The following is a 17,802-nucleotide window of genomic DNA, read 5'->3' on the forward strand; positions in this document are numbered from 1 at the left end:
TTATACTACATTGCTGCATTCTTAATCATACCAATCCGAAGACACATGTATTTACACTTCAACAAACCAGAATAATTGTGACAATTGACGCAGCTTGCTTAGTGAAAGGTTTTCAACTACTGGTAACAAGTCAGATGAAACAAGAATCAGACCCTATTCAAAATGGACGTCCGAAATACGTGATCTTAGCTTGCTCTTCGTGAATTTCATAGTTCAAAAATATTGTTCACATGCGTACGTGCTTCCAAAAATCAATGCAATTTCTTTTGCATTGCTGGTCAAGCTGGGATAAAGACCAATTTGAAGAACGTACTCTTTGTCAAAGTCATGCAGCGATATGCTCTTTGTATGAAATTTGTCTTTCAATTCAACTGCATCGTATTTCAGAAAGGCCCATTTGAAATTTTCAGGCAATGGTATTGGCGTCCACATTAAACAGAGTAATGAATAGTCAGAATTCATTTTGTAGAGAAGGAATGTCGGAAAAGCGGGTGAATATTCAGTAGTTAAATTTCGTATCACAGTTACAAATGTAGTGTTGGTACTATGTTTTCTCTCCTCCAGTATGGGAAAGTGAGCATAATTTTCTTTGTACTGTTGACATTTCCAGAGTCACAGATTTGTTTTGAATGCGCCCCAACATCTCATGTATTGTTTTCCCCCTCACATCTCATATAGTGTTTTCCCCCTGAAGTTGCAAGTTCAATTTGTTCAGATGTGACGTTAAATGTACCAGGAAAGCAAGATGAGATACCCATTTTCGATTTCAAGATTATGAGTCGGCGATATTTGTATTTTCGAGGAAAGTTACTCAGTTCATACACTCGTGTAAGCATAGCTGCTCGACTCAATGAGCGAACATGACAGATATAGGCCTACATGACATCGCCATATTGATTCTCTGCTTCTAGTAATATCTGGCGTAACTGATTCAGTTGATGAGATAAAAATCATTTTAACAGTTTTCACCATTGTGACCAAAACACTATTCAGGTTTTTTGTCTTGGCACACAATGCCTTCTGGAAAATCAAACTATAGACAGGCTAACTAACGGAGGTTAGTTATCTATAATCGAATAGTTTGAGATTCCGTCGTTGCGACTGAGATGCTCCAAGCGTTTCTGAAGCAAAGGAAGAACACCTTTACTGTCACACCCCGTTAGAGTGATTACCCTTCAAAAAAGCATGGAACACCTTCGGTTGCGAGATACACCCGATTGATAAGCATAAGCACTGATCCAGTGTAGTCTATCTCCTTCTCCTACTTCAACCATCTTCGTTTTATGGCGTAACAATAGACTAATACGATATAGGGTACTATTATATCGTAGCAATGTCGCATTTTTTTCATGCAGCGCTGCACTGCAGATTGAAACTCATTATGAAGCGGCGGGCCGTATTCTTATGATAACTAATTATTATGTCGCGGGCCGGACGATTTCGCTTGGCGGGCCGGATCCGGCCCGCGGGCCGTAGGTTGCCGACCCTTGACTTAGAGTCTTAGAGCATATAGTCGTTTACAACAGCACTGTAGCTGTAAGCGACTATGCTCAGAGTACATCCGTATAATTATTTGATAGGTTATTAGTATAAGATGATGAGCAAATCAATATGGAACAGTGTTTCATTGGGCATTAGGCCGAGGTGAGATAGATTAAAAAGATCGTACTCGTTTTAACATCCTCCTCTGTTCACTGACGGTACATCGCATTGTAGATTGTGTATCTTCATCATCAGATGAGAATATAAATGCCGACGATTATGGTTTATGATATATCAGAGTATTTTTCAACATTGTCATTACTAAGTACTACAAGTAGCAGTACCTACTATTCTATTCGGTAGTATAACTACCATAGGTTAATCTGCAATGCTGTTTGAAACCCTGAGTGATTATCTACACGGGTCTCTGTCGTACTCGTTGGGATTTATCTTCTTGGGACTTGTGACGCATAAAGTTGTTTCGTGTTTTTTGCCAATGAAGAATGGAGTAGTTCAAAGCCCGTATGCAGAAGACGGCCTGTTTAGTGACATGGTGAGTGAGCAATGAGTATGGATGAATTAGAGTTTTTGATGTACCGGTTTGGACTATTATGCTGCGGGTGCATCGATTTTGTCAATGTCAATAATTGGTTTATATACGTATAATTGAATTGCATAAATTTCTACAAAGCTGTCTGGTCTCTGACATTTAAGCATTGATGCTATGCTACTCAAGTAGAATAATGAAATATTTCCCAGTAGAGGCGAAATACTTGGAAACGTTGATGCTTCTTAAGTGGAATAGTTGGTAACATTGTCCACATTGACAAAACAGATACCGACATGCTTTGTCTGAATGAATATGATTCCCGATTGTGGAATTTATTAGTCCATTCTTTTTATAAATCGGCAAACATTCTCTGATCTATATACCGGTAATGAAATATTTCAGATCATTCCGTCGAGATGCTTGAAGTGGGGCCGGTCCCGGTATTTCCGAGGTAAAGTCACATCGATCTCTAATCCGCCGAGGAGTAAAAAGTGGCGACCAATGCTCGTATTCGCAAACAAGTCAAGCGGTTCCAACCAAGGAGCTGTGATTCTTGAGCAGTGCCGAAAATATCTCAACCCTGTTCAGGTCTGGTGAACCTCCATCGACAGTTAGTAGGGTTGGGCACATGAGAAATTTTTCAAATACTGATATTATGCGCTCCTTACCACTAAGAGTTGATTTATCGACCTAAGTTATAGTTCGATAGTATTTTTCGCGGTAGATACCTTGAAACCTCCAATTGTAGCATATGAAACTTGTAGTACAAAGCTAAGCATGTTAGTGGAAATGATGTTTCTGTGAAGGCGTGATTAACCCACGGCATTGTCACAAAGTGCAATGAAATAGGTATGGTCGAAAATATGCAAAATTATCTTGAATGTGATGTAGAACTGGCGTTCTATGTGGTAGCATCAAAGGTACATATTTTAACATTATGCCTACTCGATTTTGCCTAGCCCTAGTTAGTATAGACATGTTTTAACCCACGCACCTCAATTGCTAGGTTCACGATTTAAACGAGAAGGGGCCCAAACCAACGTTGGATCTCTGCTGTCTACTGCCCGACACACGTTTCTTCATCCTTGTATGCGGAGGAGATGGAACTGTCAATTGGATTCTGTCACAGCTTGACCAACTGCGGCTGAAATTGCAGCCTCAACTAGCAGTGTTACCACTAGGCACCGGAAATGATCTCTCGATTTCCCTAGGGTGGGGAGCTTCATTCGACGAGTTTGATTCGGTCGAGAATTATTTGGCAGAGATCAGATTTGGGTCGCCCGTCACGATTGATCGCTGGAACATTAAAATTGTGCCGACTAGAGCGAGACTTTTGTCATTGAGAAACCAGTTGAAAGTCTTTTCTATGACTAATTACTTCTCAGTCGGGTGTGATGCATTAATAGCCCTAAACTTTCATAGACAACGACAAAGAAAGCCGAGGTTGTTTTCAGCCCGTAGTTTGAACAAGCTTGTATATTTTAGCTACGGAGCACTCGATGTGTTGGAAAATCATTGTCAAAATCTACACATGAATATCGACGTGTGGCTAGACGGAAAAAAACTACATCTCCCACCGTTGGAGTGCCTGCTATTTCTAAATATTTCCTCATGGGGGGGTGGTTGTCAAATATGGAATAATTCACTCAATACTGACACATGGAAAATGTCAGATTCGGGAGATGGTAAAATTGAAGTTGTAGGGGCTGCTTCGAGTTTTCATTTAGCACAGATACAGGTTAATTTATCTGAGCCGTATCGCTTTGGACAGGCGCGTGAAGTCATTCTAATCGTGAAAAACAGAATCCCTGTTCAATCTGATGGGGAACCATGGGAACAGGACCCGTGTCGTATCGATATGCGTTGCTCAACGAAAGTAACGCTTTTAGCAAAAGCGTCTAAAATTAGTGATGAATCTGATGATATCCTACAACTGGAAACGAATTGAAAAAATCTGGTTACGAGTTGTTGCGACTGACAGTCATCTCTCGAGCCCCACAAATTGCTTTTATCTGCAATTTTTTGTTGAAAACCACACGTTACAATTGAATAATATATTCATATTGAAATCCGAATATTGTAATGTTCCTTCCAATTCACTACAAGTTGCTGACGAGTGTCAGCCAAAAATATTCGGGTTCATTTCAAAATCAAAAATCATCAAAAATAAACGACGTCCTTTCCTTACGTCCTTTCATTTCATATGAATATACTATTCAATTGTATATTGAAGTTCTGTACCTCTAAGAGTATCTTCAACACGCGTTACTGTTGCACGTTCATTTTATTTTATTTATCGTCACTGTTTGCAATGAATGAATATATATTTATTAAAACTCGGAAGACCTTTTGAGTGCCTGTATCAGAGTTATTGGTGGGCCTACACTACAGGGATTTTAGCAGTGAAAGCAATATGGCGAATAACAATATGAGGATGGCTATACCCAGTACCCACCCATGCACCTTACAAACATACAGACTCCAATAATAAAGAACAGTGTGACAGATTACAAAGGGAAGCCCTTTTGAGAGGCTTGAAAAGTTGATAAAGCACTGCACTAGGCAGTTATGTTACATTGTAAACTAGCAGGCCCAATATCTGCTTGATTGCTGGTAGAAAACTACTGATTGTCACAACCTAGTGAACACCTACCGGTACGCTTATCTGCAAGCGTTCGGGAATCTCAAATTTCCGCTGAGCCATAAAATCTACCACAATACACATCCAATACAAATACATTACTGGTACACAAGATCAACTGTACATTGACAGATTGTTTAAACAACAGAACCATTAAAATATTATCTTCACACAAAACGAAAACATAATGAATATTTCTTGCACATGACTTCTGTTCCCTTTCAGGCACCAGTTCAGATGCGAAGCGTCACCTTGGAAAGGGTCATCGTACTGTTCTTGAGGTTCAGAGCACATATCCACCAATGCTCTGCGCAAACTCACAAAAACAGTCCCATGCCGTTTGCTGGCTGCTGAACGACGCTTACGCTTAATCGGTCATCTAGTGCGGCATCAAGACGATCAACCAGCCGCCGCCATCATCAACCACATTCCGACAGAGCCATGGCGCAGAGGTGGCTGGAATAGAACCACATGGCGCTCAACAATAGAGACCGAGCTAGCGCAACGCGGGCTATCGCTCGAAGACGCCCACGACCGCCCACGCTGGAGGCGCTTGATAAGGGCCCAAAACTGACATCTTGATGTTCCTTTGTTTCCTGTTTTCTTTTGCCCTTTTATATAATTGAAAGCCGATATATATATATATCGTACTGTTCGGTCAAAACGCATCAGCGTATAACCGATCGCTTCATTGCAAATGAGCTTATAAATGTTAGAGATAGAATCGGCATTTCAGAATGACGGGGTTTCGATTTCGAACCTCCCCTGCATGCACAACTGCACATGACATATCACCACAACAGTCGCAATTCGACCACTGATCGGGCCTAATTTCCTGCAACCAATGATGGTCAAGAAGGGGGACAAATCGCATGTATAAGTTGAGTGTGTGTCTTGACTTCCACGGAAGATATGGGGTTCCCAGTAACACTGAGTTAAGTTTCAAGCAAAGATTGGATTGCACTTGACAAGTAGGGTGGAGTGAAAAAAAGAAAAATTTGAATTTCAAAAAATGCCTTTGATATTTGGTCCCAAATCTCAAATGAATCACTTATATCATAATTTCAGGTTTTTACACCCTCTAGTGGCCGTGCAATTTCACCGAAAATAGCTGATTTTGCCATATCTCAATAACCGCTTATGCTAGAAAGCTAGTTTTGGGCTTGAAAGGTGCAGAAGCAACATGTTTTTATCTCACTTCTATAGAACTTTGTCTTGAAAATGTACAGAAAAAAAGTTACAAGCAAATTATTGATTTTTAGACCACCATTAAAAATGTTGGTTGGTTTTACCAAGTTTGCAATGCCAATTTGCATGTTACAATTTGTTACATTGCTGCTTTAACAACAAAGTCTTGTTTGGCGGGACCTATCAATTACCGTAATTTCTATATCAACGTAGCACAATTATGATGATGAAGAGAGAATGATTGAACTTTCATCATATTACATCATCAGAAACCTTTATGTCATGAACTTCGTGAAACGGGTATCTTCCTGTTCAACTCTACAACAAAGGATAGGCCTAGATTGTTCTAAAAGTGAATCAGTTACAGTAATTCAGCTACATAATTCATATAATATACCTCATAACTGTATGTTTTGCTGAAAATGATGATTTTCATATCACTTGAGACATTGTTAAACTGTTTTATATATTATACATATTGTACAAGCTGCTGTACTCATCTTTGGAATAATATAGAACTTTGATATAGTCAACCTCGAGTCTTCCAGTAGGAGTGATGATAACTCATTTTGAAAGTGTTCTGGTTTCTGGTGTATCTTGGAGTTGATCATATAATACTCTTGTATATTGGTTTCAAAACTGACTCCACCATGTGCAGTGTCTTGGGCCGCAGGCTGTATGAACAGGTCACTGTAATACACTCTGCTATGTCTGTGAATTGAACTGTTATTGTCTAGTAGAAGTACAGATTCAGAATTTCATCATGTTCGACTTACAGCAGATTGTCGTTTATCATATGTACAAGTAATTGAAATAATGTTAACAAAAAACAGATCCAAGACTGTTGTTTCTTGCAAGAAGTTGCGTAGTGGAGAAACTTTTCAAGGTGTTGATGGTTTTCCTTCTGGTAGACAGTTAAAGACAGTTGTATGATCACAACTAAAGTGATCAAACTCGAGCATACCCTCAATCACTTGTCTTTTAGGAGTATTCCAGAAGGAAAACCATCAACACCTTGAAAAGTTTCTCCACTGTGCAACTTCTTGCAAGCAACAACAGTCTTGGATCTTTTTTTGTTAACATTATTTCAATTACTTGTACATATGATAAACGAAAATCTGCTGTAAGTCGAACATGATGAAATTCTGATTCTGTACTTCTACTAGACAATAACAGTTCAATTCACAGACCTGTTCATACAGCCAGCGGCCTAAGACACTGCACATGGTGGAGTCAGTTTTGAAACCAATATACAAGAGTATTATATGATCAACTCCAAGATACACCAGAAACCAGAACACTTTCAAAATGAGTTATCATCACTCCTACTGGAAGACTCGCGGTTGACTATATCAAAGTTCTAGTATATTCCAAAGATGAGTACAGCAGCTTGTACAATATGTATGATATATAAAACAGTTTAACAATGTCTCAAGTGATATGAAAATCATCATTTTCAACAAAACATACAGTTATGAGGTATATTATATGAATTATATAGCTGAATTACTGTAACTGATTCACTTTAAGAACAATCTAGGCCTATCGTTTTTTGTAGAGTTGAACAGGAAGATACCCGTTCCACAAAGTTCATGACATAAAGGTTTGTGATGATGTAATATGATGAAAGTTCAATCATTCTCTCTTCCTCATCATAATTGTGCTACGTTCATATAGAAATTAATTGATAGGTCCCGCCGAACAAGATTTTGTTGTTAAAGCAGCAATGTAACAAATTGTAACATGCAAATTGGCATTGCGAACTTGGTAAATCCAACCAACATTTTTAATGGGGTCTAAAAATCAATAATGTGCTTGTAACTTTTTTTCTGTACATTTTCAAGACAAAGTTCTAGGGAAGTGAGATAGAAACATGTTGCTTCCGCAGCTTTTAAGCCCAAAACTAGCTTTCTATCATAAGCAGTCATTGAGATATGGCAAAATCAGCTATTTTCGGCTCGTTCGGTGAAATTGCACGGCCACTAGAGGGTGCAAAAACCTGAAATTATGATAGAAGTAATTCATTTGAGATTTGGGACCAAATATCAAATGCACTTTTTGAAATTCAAATTTTTCTTTTTTTCACTCTACCCTATTGACAAGCTTTGAATGTCTCAGAACAAGATCTCTTGAAATCGGGCCGTTGACGTCCAGCATCGATGAACGGGCTTCAAGCCACTTGCGATTGATAAGCACGCTTGCCGATGCAAAATCCAGCAGCAAACGAGATCACACTCGTCACAATTATTGAGGAAATCAATGTTTGAAGAAATTGCCGGGAGAGGAACGGATGTTTCATGGCAACCGTTTTTCGTAAACTCAGACTGGCACGCTTGTTTGTTGACGGGTGTTTGAATACGGCCTTTTTTCTAGGACGTATCTCAGGAGTGCTGGACCAGTCCGACACAAGTTCAGTGTTGTTGGTTGGTTTTGTGATGTACGATGATTGGGCCTTGGTCAACCCACTTTGCTCAGGACTCGATCTGCAGACTGATTCATTGATGGTGCAACAGATATCTTCACTCTTCAAGGCTTCGGGGGAGTGCATTTCTTTCTGCATGAAAATGATCATAACTTGAGCCTGATCGATAACGGATTTTTTAGCAGATAAGCAGCACTTCTAACGATAGCCCCAATATAGGCCTATTCAGCCGATATTTAAAAAAGTATTGCATCCAGCCCACTCATTTCCAAGACTTCACAGCATTTATTTGAATAGCTTTGCTTCTTGTACATGAAATAAACTCATTTTGAGAATAATCACGTACTTGAACAAGTAGCCTACTCATCTCAATCGAGTGGTTATGATTTTTGACTATTTGTGCTCATACTGAACAGTTTTCTGAATTTATGCAAAGCTAAGCCTAGACTACTTCTTGAGTTAGTTGCAAACCATAAACTATACCCGTAAGAAAGATATCAATAATCGCAGTCGCAGATTATAGTTCTCCGACTCCCTATTGCTATGTTGTGATGTCACAAAAACTGCAGATGACATCTGTTTAGCTCTCCTGATCGCAGGACCAAAACAGCACTTCGTCAGGCCCCTAAAAAAAACGTTGGTCTTGGGCTCGACATAGGGTGACAGGGGTAAGAGCATACCCATAGTCAAGATATTTTAGAAAAAGTTGCAATGTTAATTCACAAAATAATTTTGGGCCACCTTCGAGCTCACCACCTAATTGGGAGGTTTATGGTACGGCTCTAATCGTAATTCTATCAAGTGAGAAGTCAAAATAGGTTAGCATTACCTGTGCATCGAGAAGGAGGTTCTTCATTTCTTCGCCAAGTGATTCTGACCAGTCAGTTTCACTGTCAACATCACACTTTACCCAAGAATCAGTCAGCTCCTCCTGACTCGCATTTCCACATGACATAGCCATATCGAATTGTGAAATCTTGATAAAATTGTTAGGGTGGTTAAAAAAACGCTGCACACCAACTTTGGCTTAATTCCATCCAGTAGAAGCAAAATTCTTGCAGTAGAAAGATATGAATTTACCATTGAAAAATGAAAAAAATAGAATTTCAAAATTTTTCTGTCGGTCCCATGAAATTGTTGAGCTGTCAGTAGAGATGATGCATACCAAATTTGGTTCAATTCCAACCACTAGAAGCAAAGTTATTGCAGTACAAAAATTTCTAATTCCATTATTATATAATAAATAATTAAAGAGTTACCGTAGTCACCGTAAATACTATTTTATTCAAATCCAAATTTTTCTACTGCAATAACTTTGCTTCTATAGTGGTTGGAATTGAGCCAAATTTAGTGTGGATCATCTCTCCTGACAGCCTAACAAGACACAGGTTTGTGATGCAACAAGGTTTTTCCGGGGTAGGATTATTAGGGTGGTGTGGTTGAGTTAGGTTGGGGTATTGTAGTAATCTTAATAGGGTGGGGGTGGTGGATACGGCTATAATGAATGATCCCAAGATATCCTAAACCAATCCTAAACGCCACAAATATTAACATGTCCATAGGGAACCCTGATTGGTGATAGTCATGTTGTTGTGGAGAAGGAAGCAGTTTTGGTTGCAATTGCAAACACGCACACTCGCACAGTAGACGCTGCTTTTGTTGCACCAAACAGCCCTATTGCTCTTTTTCAAAGTTTTTTAATGTCACAAACAAGGGTGCGCGTTGCTTATTATCGGCAGAGGGAACACGTCTCAAAAAGCCGAAGAAACACTGATGAAGATTTAGCGCCAGTCTTGGTTGTATAAGTCAGTGAATTGACAAAATCGACTCTGGTGAAATCGGTAACGGTACATCCTGTAACTAGGTTTGCACCAATGCAGACACACTCGCACTTGCAGAGTTATGTCGAGCTGGTCTGGATAACCAAGGTCCTTCCGAAGGCTTACCCACGTTCAATTTATATCCATAGCGTTTAAAACAAAGACCCAGACCGCCACAGAGATTCAGAGCGAAACAGCGCAAGCAGGAATCATACTCCAAAATACGATTGTTGATATACAATGTTCTTTCCAATTCTCTACTAGTTGCTGACGATTACCCCTGACGAGTGTCAGCCGAAAATATTCGGGTTCATTTCAATATGAATATACTATTTAATTGTATGTTGAAGTTCTGTACCTCCAAGAAGCTCTCCAAAATATCAACAAAACAAATGATGTCATGGTCGATTAGTTCTTGCCAACAATAAGCTCTAATTCACGCATGGTTTATTTGTTTCTGATATTCGGTGCCTTCTCAGACTGGTTACTTATCGGTATGCTTTTTGTTTTATTTCATGCTTGTATTTGTTATTTGTGCTAGTTGTAAGTGTGATAGGATGTTTTTTTACGTGGCGGGGGAGATCGTGTAGTGGTTACGATAAGCGCCTAGCACGAAGACGGACTGGGCTCGATTCCCGTCGGAGGGTTAGCTGGGCTCCTCTTCCCCTGCCGTTGCCGTTCTTACGGCGACAAAAATGCCAAGACAAAGACCCGACGAAAGAAAGCACTCACAATGAATGGAAAGAACTAGTAGAAAGGGCCGCGGCTTCAAAGAGATCAACATCGAAAAAAGAACTTTGACATCGGGCACTCTAGGCCGAGGTGGCTGTTAGATTAAAAGGATCGCAACTGCATGCGTGTCGTTCGACATCCTCCTATCTGTTCATTACATCGCATTGTGTCTTATCGCATTGTACATTGTGTGTAACTTGTTCAGATGAAAATAATAACCCAAGGATTGATTGATGTTTGAACAGGCCACTCTTGTATATATAGCCTAGCGGCCATGGATTGAAGTGAATTTTGCCTTCACGTGAACAGCGACTGTACCACTCTGATTGATGATTGGGCTGTCACGGGGATGTATTTTTTTAGGCTTACTTTTTGCTCATGATTAAATTGTTTTGTGTTATTCCATTGCGGGTAACTTGTATATTAGAAAAGCAGTATAAAACCTGACTCTTCCAATTCTCATACTAAAACTGAAACTGTATAGGCCTAAGTCATTGTAGTTTGTTTGATAAAATTTCATGTAATTACTTGAAGGGTCGTTGAAATTAAAATTCTTTACACGTTACTAACCGATTACTAACCGATCTCCTTTTTAATGGGGACGGGGTGACCTTTCTGTACCAAATTTGTATTCAACATAGTAAATCGATTTTGTCATTCATGGTCGTATAATCTAATTGACTTTTCCCTTAATTATTCCTAATTAATTTCCTTTTAAAGAGGAGATTATTCAGCTATTCCGCTGTGATCACTCGTCCATGATATTTCGCTTTGTTGAATAAGAAACTACTTCTTGTTGTGATTGCTCGGGAGTCGAGACTCGTATATAAGCGTCTGTAACAAGCAGTGATGGCTTTTGGGGTGGGCGAGGTGGGCGCTCACCCGGGGCCCCCCTGGTCGAAGCCCCCCCCCCTTTGGTTTTACCGCTTTTTTAAGGGTTGTAGCGAATAGACGTGGAAATCCTTGTATCAATCAAGAAGATGATCGCGTTCAGATGAGTAAATCATCAAATCTCCGTATTTGTTATTAAAGTCCCATATCACGACAATCATCAAGTCTCTGCATGCCTGTCAAGTTGGTAGGCGAAAGGGGGGTTATTATTGATTGAGACTCTATACGCAACTACTGCAAACGTCTGAATAAACCGATTGTATTGAGCATATATCTGTTACGAAGAACTTCACCCAAGGCAACAGCTTCTCGAGATCAGTATTGTATAGCGGAGCACCAAGACGTTAGCTATACATTTATACAGGTCGCCAGAGACAATAAGCTTTAATTCCCGCACTATGGACATCTCTACATTATTGAAAATAGTTCTGTAGAGATACAGGGACTTGCAGCTGATTGATTTTATACATTACTTTGGCTAGTTCAGACATATAGATATCACTAATTTTAAGAATGCGCAACTTTTTGTAGTACGGATCAAGTCTATTATAGAGTGGTATTCGAGCAATATATAGCTTTTAGTGCTTTGATCTGAACGACCCGAAGCTGGTACAATATGGTTTTGGTGGCAGATCCCCAAATTATAATACCATACTGTAGGTGGAAGGTGCAGATATAGCCTTGTACGGCTTTCTGAGTCTTGCACCACCCCTCCATGCTATCCCAATGCATGAGCGTCAAGCGAGGAATAAGTCATGGATACCGGTGTTACTAATCAGGTCTTTATGGTCTGACCGGGTCATTACGCTATCTTGTCTATCTTCCGTGTTATTGCATTCTGTGTGATATATTATCTACACAAGTGCATCCTCGGGGTGTCCAGTACGACGAATCAAGATATTCGAATCCGATGAAGAATGAAAGAAAGACAAGAACGACTAAAGGGTCCGACGAATAAAGATTAACACCGAAAGATTTTGACATCGGGCACTAGGCCAAGGTCGATAGGCCTACCAGATCAAGAGACCGCAACTGGTAGTTTCGGAATCCTCTACATCAGTGGTTCTCAACCTTTTTTGACACGCGCCCCCCTTGGAGATGGTCAAAAAACTCGCGCCCCCCCTGACCCCCCTTGCATTTATCGTCATGATAATCGCCGCAATGAACGATCTGGACGCAAAATTCCTACGGTAAACTGTCCATATCCATTCCCGGTGAACTCCGGACTATTCTACTTTTCACAATGGCCTATTGTACGCACCGAAATCGTGAGTGGCAATGTTATGAATAGCTGCCGGGAGGTGCATATTGTCGCGCCGAGCGCGAAAATTTTTCAGGGCCGCGAACGAATTGCTATTTCTTGCCACTTCCCATTCCGGCTCAGATTAAGAAGGGCGCTACTGCATTAAAATTGAAAAATGAAGTCTTGTTGAATTGCGCGGAGGGCGAAGAAAATTTCAAGATTAATTAAAATCTCCCGAAAATGCGGGAGTGAATTCGTAATTGCAATTTGCATGTCTACGGCCGCCAACACATACTAATTGAATTAGGCGTCGACGGCCGCTCAAATTCCCTTCTACGGCTGCAGAGGCTGCCCACCCCTGATCTAATAGTAGGCTATACATAAGGTATATGTTACGCCAATTTTGAATCTGCATTCCAGTTATTGAGTCTTTTATATTGCTGACAAATTTCTTCAAACTTGTTTGAAAATAACAAAAAAAACATGGCACAAGACATCCATTAATTAATTTCAATGTAGGTCACCCTGAGACTAATCCTGATGCTGGTAGTGAGTACAGAGAGCAAGGCGTCGTTCTGTCCTGCCAGGCTAAATTTGATCAGTTTTCGAAATAAATTAATTGTGTTGATTTATAGCCTAATTGAGGGCGAAACCGGCCAACCTATGTTGCATCTAAGTCTGTCTTAGGCAGTGCAGTTCGCAAGCTATTAACAAGAGCTGCCCAGCGCGACAAGCTTTAGGCTACTGTCAAAGCTATGAAGCAATGAATGACTTACAAGTGGGAATTGCTCTCTATATCTCCAAAGAATTTCAAAAATTTGCTCAGATTAAGTTGAAATCAGACTATACTCAGTTGAGCGCTGTTGCTATAGAGTTTGTATTTTGCAAGCTTTCTTGAATATGGAATAAATTTCATCTTCATTAATCGTCTTCTCACAATGGATGTGAAGCACATGTTCAGACACGTACAATTTATACTGACTTTGTCAATTTCTCGCGCCCCCCCCCCCTATACTGACTTCGTCAATTTCTCGCGCCCCCCCCTGAGAGCCTCCCGCGCCCCCCCAGGTTGAGAACCCCTGCTCTACATAGTGCGATCCCAGAAATATCGCCCGCGCTAGAACTTAGAACCAGCCGAAGATCGCGTGGGATGGCCCTGTCCTTGCAATTTGGGTCCCACGGTACAAATGCAGCGAGCAGAGGCAATAATATCACGCCCCATGAATAAATGCGAATTGGGAATTGTGTAGCCTACATCTCACCAAATACCAACTTCTCTTCTAATTAGTTGTGGTACGTGTGAGCGATCTTTTGAGTGGCGACAACTTTATCCGGAGGTCACGAAAAACAGCGTGCTTCAAGAAAGTAATTACAAGTTGGCCGCCCGCCGCTCACCCGCCAGAAACTCATGGATAGTCTTGCCGTGTGGTATGAGCAATGAACATAATAGCTCAAGATGAATAATTGCGTGCCTTCTAAGTTCAAGTTCAAGTTCAAGTTTATTCATAAAATTTCATAACATCACAAGACTGCGATATCATGAAAGATAGGAAGGTGCCGAAACGACTTGGAGTATAGTCTTTGAAAGTCCCCCAGCAGCACCACCAATTGGGGGAGAGCTCTAATGGGAGCCCAAAATTATTTCGATAATAAAAATAAATTCATAGACTGCTTTTGTTAGAATCGTTGAACTTGGAATTTTTCTTCGCGCTTCAGTTCGTTTTTTTATGGTTATCTTGGCGCGATTTAATGTCGCGCTACGTAGGCTACATGACTTGATTTTAATATGAATAGCCTACCCCATCTCCCAGAAAAAAAAGGATTTCGTTTATTAGAAATGAGCAGGGTTGTAATGACTCGAGTCATGACTCGACTCGAGTCAGACTCGAGTCACGATTTTCGGATGACTCGACTCGACTCGAGTCATTTTCTCAAAATACGGAAATGACTCGACTCGACTCGAGTCAAGCTGTGTATTGACTCGACTTGGACTCGAGTCATTGCGCATGACTCGAAGCAAGTCATTGACTCGAGATTCAGACGGCCAAGACCGACATTTCATTGTAATGTCGAAGCCAACACACCATTGGGATTTCGTTTGTTGGTACTGGTGCTTGAAAATGCGACCAGAAACTGCTAAAAGTTAGGAAGATTGATATATTTTAAATGCGAGCCATTCAATATCACCAAACAGAGTTAAAAAAGTGGGTTTAGGAAGACTTTAACTGGAAACTGAACAGTCAACACAATGACTTGGACTCGGACTCGAGTCATAATACCATGACTCGGACTCGATCCTCTGCTCAATGACTTGGACTCGGACTTGACTCGGTGGGAATTGAAAATGACTCGACTTGACTCGAGTCAAACATATAAAAGTGAGATTGACTTGTGACTCGGAGCCTTGTGACTTGGTTATACAACCCTGGAAATGAGCATTTCGGCGCCGTTGATATATGTCTATTTGTCCAATTGTCAGTTCATATACGTGCCTAAATGGTTTGCACCAAATAGCCGTGTCTTGGCAATGGTAAGACAATTGCGAGAATAAATAGCAATAATCAAATTCATCAATCAACATTGAAAATGTTCGCGCTTTGCGCGGATGCAATGGCATCCTGGTTTTCCATAGAATCATGAATGTGGGTCGCCATCAAAAATTCTGGCTACGCCCTTGTGTACATTCTGTGCGTGTTATGGTGCGCTAAGGCACGCTATCTAAGTCAAAGACTACATTGCGTTCCCTCTAGGGTCCGCAACAGAGAGTCGGCAAATACGTTGGCCTGCACTTTATTGTACAACGGAAACATCACCGGACTAAGGATGAAACATAGGATATAATAAACAGCGTGTGTGGTACATATTCAGTCGATCGTCAGATGAAAAGGCGGCTTGCATCGAACGAAGGTCTTAATCAAATAGTCAGAATCCAGACAGGGTTGCGCACAATCATTAACAAAGATTGGGATTGATGATCCGACGTCGAGGGGGCATGTGCAGCACACCAAATCCGCCATAGTTTCCTATGCTGATGAAAATAAAATCTGATGATTATTCATTGAAGACCGTCAGTCGTCTAGCATTTGCCCACATTCAAATCGAAATACAAGCAGAGTTTACTGATATACTCGTATGTTCTCGGGATTGCCGGCCTGACCACAAACTGACATGTATTTCTATAGTGCCGACCGGAGTTGGATCAATAGTAATTTGAAATTGAGCTGAATGTAATAAATAACATTTTTTCATATAATTGTAATTGTAATTGAAGCATTTCTATTTTGTGTAATTGTAATTTGATAAAATTTTTGCCTAATGACAATTTCAATTACATTGTTATTGAAACCTGAGAATCACAACATAATTATACTATTCACGTGGGTGTTCCATGCGTGCCTCGTCAACTAGACAATTCAGCCATGCTAAACTGTTTCCCATATTCCAGTAGCAACAGAAATCTTAGTGAATTACCATATAAGCTAAACCAGTGGTTCTCAAACTTGGGGGCGCGCCCCTTGATAGGCGTGAAAGCATCTGAAAGGCGGCGCGAAGTTCCGATAAACTGAAAAAAATGTCCGCGCTTGGCGCGATTTACCCCCATTTCATAGTTATTACTCTGCGTATAGTCGTAATTTCTTATTGGAGAATTCTCTCATCAACAGTCATAACCTTCCATACCATCAAACTATCTGTTAGGATTGCTAACATTCTAGTTTCATTGTGTCATATGACGATCATAAGAGGGGCACGAAATATTTCACTGTCATAAAGGCGGGCGTGTCTAAAAAAATTTGAGAGCCACTGGGCTAAACTAAATCTTAACATTTCAAAAATGCATGAACAGAACTTCTGAAACCTGTGCTAAGCCATTTCCAACACCACGGTCAGAGTTTTTTTGTAAATCTCTGACCAGTACTGAGGCCTGCTGCAACAATTTCAAAAAGAAATTCAGGTTTTCAACCAAGACTTCATCAGACTTGATCACGCATTTGTAGAGATGTTATCCCAATCTTACCTCCAATTTTGGTAAAATTGACTGGGACCAGAAACTTTCCGCACCCTAATGTTCATCAAGTGCAATCTAACAGATTTTGAGCAAGTGAAAATGTAAATGCGAAACAAAATTTTGTAATTCGTAGTTATCAGGAGCTACTTTCCTTTTGCATTTATTTTAATTTTACACACGTTATCGGTATCATCCTTATCGCTGACGCCTTACCAATTACATTTCATTTGTGTTACTCAGCTCCGAGTATTCGTTTGATTACATTTCATTGGCTGTCTTGTAGCCTATTAGCTGTTAGTCCTTGCCAGTCGCTCAAACATTTGGTTGTTAATAGTCGCTTTAAAAAGAATATGCATTTGAATTTTTCAGTAGGCCTACTCATGATTAGGAATACTTCGAATACGTTCGAGTTTTTTTAATTAAAGGGTATTCTACGTATCATGAATGAAACATGAATAGCTTGAGATTGTTGCTAATTTCGTCGCTACGGTTGTCAAAGAGCACCTCTCTACCGAATCAATTACATGTTTACCAATAATTATAATTGTAATTGTATAATTACATGTTCAATAGTAATTGTAATTGTAGTTTGATATTTTTAGCATTGAGTAATCGCAATTGTAATGTAATAGAAACATGCAAGGGAGTAATTGTAATTGTAATTGAACTAGAATAACGTAATTGATCCAACTCTGGTTCCCACACATGGCACTTCATTTTCATCGCGTGGGTGTCCATTAGCGCTGTTCTTGCTTGCTAGGCGATTAAACGTCGATGCACGCTAAATTTGAATCCATTTCAACCAGTAGAAATGAAGATTTAGTACA

General features: G+C 40.1%; 2 protein-coding genes across 2 annotated transcripts; one reads left to right on the forward strand and one right to left on the reverse strand.

The window, feature by feature from the left end:
* The first annotated feature begins 1,514 nt into the window (after positions 1–1,514).
* Positions 1,515–4,382, forward strand: LOC145438490 (diacylglycerol kinase epsilon-like). Its single transcript, XM_080315816.1, has 3 exons — positions 1,515–2,035; positions 2,435–2,620; positions 3,039–4,382. The coding sequence occupies exons 1-3, from the start codon at positions 1,871–1,873 to the stop codon at positions 3,978–3,980; spliced, it is 1,293 nt and encodes a 430-aa protein (XP_080171942.1). The 5' UTR covers positions 1,515–1,870; the 3' UTR covers positions 3,981–4,382.
* Positions 4,302–9,572, reverse strand: LOC145438491 (BCL2/adenovirus E1B 19 kDa protein-interacting protein 3-like). Its single transcript, XM_080315817.1, has 2 exons — positions 9,113–9,572; positions 4,302–8,415 (listed from the first exon to the last, which is right to left on the reverse strand). The coding sequence occupies exons 1-2, from the start codon at positions 9,242–9,244 to the stop codon at positions 8,032–8,034; spliced, it is 516 nt and encodes a 171-aa protein (XP_080171943.1). The 5' UTR covers positions 9,245–9,572; the 3' UTR covers positions 4,302–8,031.
* Positions 9,573–17,802: the final 8,230 nt, after the last annotated feature.

Source organism: Botryllus schlosseri, chromosome 5 (genome assembly GCF_051294905.1).
Source record: "Botryllus schlosseri isolate E-star chromosome 5, Bs_hap1, whole genome shotgun sequence".
Lineage (NCBI taxonomy): Eukaryota > Metazoa > Chordata > Ascidiacea > Stolidobranchia > Styelidae > Botryllus > Botryllus schlosseri.